The sequence below is a fragment of the Lepidochelys kempii genome, chromosome 2, assembly GCF_965140265.1.
Source record: "Lepidochelys kempii isolate rLepKem1 chromosome 2, rLepKem1.hap2, whole genome shotgun sequence".
NCBI lineage: Eukaryota > Metazoa > Chordata > Testudines > Cheloniidae > Lepidochelys > Lepidochelys kempii.
This window is the reverse complement of record NC_133257.1, coordinates 77,021,215-77,026,917: the sequence shown is the minus strand read 5'-3', so window position 1 is coordinate 77,026,917 and position 5,703 is coordinate 77,021,215. Positions and strand designations below refer to the sequence as shown.

Below are 5,703 nucleotides of genomic sequence, written 5' to 3'. Positions count from 1 at the left end.
GGGCCTGGGGCAGGGAGCTGCCGAGCACCCACCAAATTTTCCCTGTGGGTGCGCTCCAGCCCCGGAGTACCCACAGAGTTGGTGCCCAAGGTGCCATTTTTTAAATGATCAGTTGGGGGAGCGACCGCTCCCCCCCAGCTATGCTACCCCGCCCCTAGGAACCAGAGGGACCTGCCGGATGCTTCCTGGGAGCTGCCCCAGGTAAGCACTGCCAGGACTCCCCACCTCACCCCCCGGCAGATCCCTTTGGCTCTTGGGGGGGCTGGGCACCCACTACGGTGGCCCACACAACCCTCCTGCCCAGTTCTGGGGGCAGTCAGGGGACAGGGGAGGGGGTGGATGTATCAAGGGTCCCGGGGGGTTGGAGGTAGGCCACGACCCCCTTGTGGGGTGAGGGGGGAACCTGTTAAGATTTTGGCAGCTCATCACTGCTTACAGGGTAATCAGAGTCAAAACAGAGAATCCCTCTAGACAAAACCTTAAGTTACAAAAAGACACAAAAACAGGAATATACATGGCATCCAGCACAGCTTATTTTACCAGCCATTAAACAAAAGGAAATCTAATGTATGTTCTAGCTAGATTACTTACTAACTTAACAGGAGTTGTAAGGCTGCATTCTTGATCTGTTCCCGGCTAAAGCATCACACAGACAGTCTAACCCTTTGTTCTCCTCCCTCCAGATTTGAAAGTATCTTGTCCTCTCATTGGGCATTTTGGGTCAGGTGCCAGCGAGGTTACCTTAGCTTCTTAACCCTTTACAGGTGAAAGGGTTTTGCCTCTGGCCAGGAGGGATTTTATAGCACTGTATACAGAAAGGTGGTTACCCTTCCCTTTATATTTATGACATAAGGTATCATTGAAAAAGTTATAGTCTGCTAAAGTATGATTATCCTGTTTACATGCATGTATCATTGTATATTAAGTTATGAAACTGTGTGTTTGTTTTTCAAATCTTTTGTGTTTCTGGGTAACACCCCCAAGATCAGAGTTTAAATTCAGTCTGAGCTGTCTGGAGCCAAGTGCTGGTAAATTTTTAAAAACTTGTGGGAGTCCCGGCACCTCCTGCTGGGCTGAAAGCCCGAGCCCCAGTGCGCCCCATGGGGCTGAAGCCCCGAGCCTCCATGCCACAACGCCCTCCCCAGGCTAAATCTCTGAGTCCCGGTGCCCCACCCCAGAGCTAAAACCCCAACCGCCTCCCCGCAACCCCACAGCTGAAGCCAGGAGTGCCAAAGGGATTGTGGGTGGAGGGTGGACATAATCTCTGAGAATTTAAACCCTGCACAAAACAGATTGGCTAGCCAGTCTGCTTAATGGCCCATTAAGGAGAATCAGCTCTTCTAGGGACCCTTCCTGAGATCCCTTCAGGCAGCACCTAGGCAATGAATGGCTCATGACTCAGCAAGACCCAGGACTCCATGTTTGCACCAGTAACTTTCCAGGCACCTGGACTAAGACGTATCAATTGCAGACTGTCCCATCATTCTCGGACTTCATTCCTGCTCCATCTCTGGACTATGATTTCTAGCAATAATAAAGAATAAAAAAGACTGATGACTCTCCCAGTCTTTTGTGTGATCCAGAGAGATTTATTGCAAGCTAGCAGAATTACCTTCACTGCTAATATCCTGACCTACACTCTGAAATCAATTGTAATGTGTATGATTCCTTGAACCAATTAATAACTCTCTTCTTTTCTATTAAACAATCTTTAGTTTAGGCTGCAGCCTGGTATTTGGTAAGATCTGAACTATAGATTCACCTGGGGTGTGTGGCTGGTTCTCTGGAACTGGAAAAACCTTACATGTGGTGCTTTTGGTTTTAACAACCTGACGTCACAAAGGCCAGTTATCTCGGTGGTGATAGGGGCTGGATTGCCTATAGGTGACTGTTCTGGCTCCTTGTTAACTAGTTTAGTGATGCAGTAGCTCACTTTTGTTACTGGCTTGGTGACCTCTAATGATAGAATAAACCACCAGTTTTGGGGTGTCTGCTCTGTTTCCTACAGTCTGTTCTGAATTGGGCATTTTCAGCTGTGACCCAAACCAGGTACAGTGACAAAGAGATTAGGGAAGCACAGTTGAGGTGAATACAGTGCTACTAGCCTCTGGGGGGGTCATTGCTCACTAGGGTTGTTGCCCCTTGGGAAGGAATGAGACTCAAGAAACTACTGGTTTGGGGTATTGTCCATAGTTGCTGTGATTCTGTGATCATGAGCACCCGTGATAAGTACAAACCCCTCAGAAAATTAGCATTAGGCACAATATCTACTGGGGCTGTTGCCCCATGGGGTGGAGCAAATGTGAGGTAAATCTAGCAGAAGGGGTAATTGCTAGTAATGTAGAATCAGCCACAAAACTGCAAGCCTCAGACATCATTTACACATGACAGAGACTGTATAGGAAACACTCAGAATGACAGCCACACCCAACCCATAGCCCAGCCCAGCCACCAACTGCCTCTCGGAACTTCCTTCTAATTTACAGCAGGAGGGAGAAGAGCCAGGAGCCATTTTGAGCTGTTGTCCACAAGGAGCACAAGGTATCAGCCTCCACACTAAGTTGGTAGTAAGGCATATTATAACAACAGCACAACAAATGCCCCACTCCTGGCCAGTCGCACTAGCTGAACTCTGGCTATGGCTGTGTTTTGAAATGGGAGGCATTGCTTCCTGGAGATGCACTGTTGAGAAGCTAGCGTATTCAGGTCTGTCCTTCAGTGCCCGAGACAAAGCGTCAGGCACCATCCTGAGTTTCACCCGCACTGAACCTTCCCTTCTACAGTACCCATGTAATGATGGTGACCCTTGGGGACGCCCCAGTCCAGCTGTGTACCTGGGACAGGTGGTTTTCCTCAGCACAGATGGATTTGAAAGTAGCCTCCTGCCACTGACCATCCCTTCTGAGCTAGAGACCCCAAATGCCTCAGTCAGTGCCACGGCCTTTGTGAAGAAAGATCGGTTAGCAATGGTGATAAATGGACGGGTCTATCTCTACATCTTCGTGGCTGGGGAGGAGGAATGGCTCCCAGTACAGGGGATCGATTCCTTGGTCACTGAGCTCTCGAACACCCACTGCTGCTACCCAGGGCAGGACCCACACTGCCAAGCCATCAGTATGACTATTTTTGCCTATGAGACTGGGCATTCAGCCTCCAAAAGCCACATCTTCCTGTCAGAGGATGGGGGCTACACGTTCACCCCTCTGAAGCTGAGCCCAGAAGTGCACGGGGTGCTGCTTGGTGTCTACAATTTTGTTTCCCTCTCCCAGATTGGGATTCTCATCAACCACACCCAAAGTGGTAGGGAAGGGAAAAGAGGAGGGGCCTATTTCACATACATTGGAGGCAACATGAGCAACATGTACAGCCACATCTCCATGGGCTTCCACCTGAAGTCCACCGGGGGCCCAGATGTCCGGAGTATCCAGCACCCTCGCCTGTGGGGCTTTACTATCCTCTGGACCAAAGACACACTGCTGATCTCCTCCAATAATGGCTTGCTTGTGGAGCCAGTGACTGTGCAGCAGCCACAGGTGCCTCCCAGAACCTCCCATTCTTTCCCTGGCAGCGGCCTCTGCCACGTGGTCACCAGCAACAGTGAGATTGCAGTCCTGACCCAGGACCATCAGCTCTTCCATGGCAGCCTAGATATGGTCTCCAGAACTATGGTGCACATTGGAGAGAACGGCCACCAGAAAGGCCTGTGCAGTGCGGTGCTGATGTTTGACAAGGTAGGGATGCTAACCGTGTTGAGCCCTGTACTTACTAATAGTTCCTCTGCCTATAACTTCCAGAAATGCACCTTCAATGTGCAGTGGCTGCTCATGGACATTTGGCCATTTCTGCAAGAGTGCCCAGTTAAGATCCTCAAGGGCCATTTCCACAACAAGATCTATTATATCGACATGCAGCAGAAGCTGAACCTTAGTGCCACGTTTGTGCCAAAGCCAGGCACTGGGGCTTTTCCAGTGGTGACTGTGAGCAACCCTTATGTGCTAGGGTTCCAGGCAAAGATAACAGAGGGTGGGTACACACATGACAGGAACACCAAATACAGCTTACACATGCAGCTGCTGCAGCAGTGGTTCTCTGGCATGGCAGACCCTCATTTCAGTGACACATTCCCTTCTGGCGGGATGTCTGTCCTTACTGTGGACATCCCCAACAAAGGCGCCTGCTGCATTGATATGCATCCTTTGTCTGCACTTATCAAAGTAGGTTGCCCACCTACTAAACATATTAAAGTTTTTAAAAACACAACAGCATGCAGCAAAGGCTTGTTTAATCAAGGCACACTGCAAGATAACTTCACTTATTCTATCAGCCACAATTTATATGATCCAAATTTTCTTGCCACACCACAGTTAGGTCAAAGTGATCTTGAAGTTCTGTACAAGTATAATGAACTGGGGTGTCCTCTTCTGCTGTATTATGACACTCCTTGGCTGCCAGTCCTTGAACTGTGGGAAAACAATACATTTGTGGAGTACGTTTCTGCTGACTTTGTTGTGTTTGAAGTTAATGGAATGTATAATTATGATTATCTCTTGACAGCTGCTGAAGCCAATTGTATCTCTCAACCTCAGAATTGGACTGCTTTGATACAAAAGCAAGATTCTCCAAATCCACATACTGCATGGAGCAGAATGAACTATGAAAGCTGTAAGAATCACGATGGACCTAAATTAGTATCACCCTCAGCCAAATATCAAATTCTTGCTCAAAATAAAAAGAACAAGATCACTTTTTCACACTATAATGGCTTTTATATCTTTAAAGTCATTGTTGTGGACAAATTATACAGTTACTGTGAATTGTCTGCAACTGTCAGTGTATATGTCACTGGAGCTCTCCCAAAGACTTTCTTACATGCTTGGACAATGCTGACAGCTTTTCTGACTATCATTCTGATTGCAATTTTGATGGGATACCTCTTACATAAACTATCACTTATGAAAAAATCCCCAAAAGTTAAAGTATTTTGAGCATAATCATTTAGAAACCTAGTATGGTGTTCAGGGAAATTAACAGGGGTAGTGTTAAGAATTCTCATAGGCTAGTTTTACAGTTCAGGAGAGCAATTTTTTTTTTTAAATGATAAAGCCCAATTGAGGCAGGCTGGTTAAAATAAGGAATGCCTATGCATGAAAGAGGAAATGATAAAAGGCACAGTTATATGTTTTCTAACTTTATAGATGTTGGAGGGGTGATGTTCTACTCCAAGCCATTAGATTGTTAAAGGGTGGATGTTCCTTTAGATCTATTTTAACATACTCATTTATCTTCCCCAATTCTTTTTCTCATTTTTCATGCGATAATCTTCCGTCTCTTGGCTTTTGTGAACAATCCTCACAGCCAGCTATTTTATTGCTAATATATTGCTTTTAAGTGTATCACCTTTTATTGATGTAGTCAATTATATTAACCTATTCAAGAGCTGGATCTTCTAATCCAGCTGACCCTTTCTTCAAAAAAGAATAAAGATGTTCTTGGAGCATGGCCGGTGCTTGTTCCATGGACAGTATGTCAATGGAAATCCAACAGATTCCTGTTTCCTCTATTTTGCATTCCTGTTGTGATTAGGGTGTATATTTTCCTCCTCTCCCACCATTTGCAATATTAATTTTAGTTTATATCCCATTCCATTTGCTGGATGGCAGAATACTGACACTTCTATTGGGTTCTAAAGAACTCTCCATCAAA

The 5,703-nt window shown here is 46.4% G+C and overlaps 1 protein-coding gene across 1 annotated transcript; it reads left to right on the top strand.

Annotated features, from left to right (window-relative positions):
- The first annotated feature begins 2,654 nt into the window (after positions 1-2,654).
- CATSPERD (cation channel sperm associated auxiliary subunit delta) lies at positions 2,655-4,985 on the top strand. Its single transcript, XM_073329620.1, has one exon. The coding sequence runs from the start codon at positions 2,655-2,657 to the stop codon at positions 4,983-4,985; it is 2,331 nt and encodes a 776-aa protein (XP_073185721.1).
- Positions 4,986-5,703: the final 718 nt, after the last annotated feature.

What these genes read in the sequence shown, in the direction of transcription:
- CATSPERD (XM_073329620.1), top strand. Translation starts at nt 2,655, where the DNA reads ATGGGAGGCATTGCTTCCTGGAGATGCACTGTTGAGAAGCTAGCGTAT.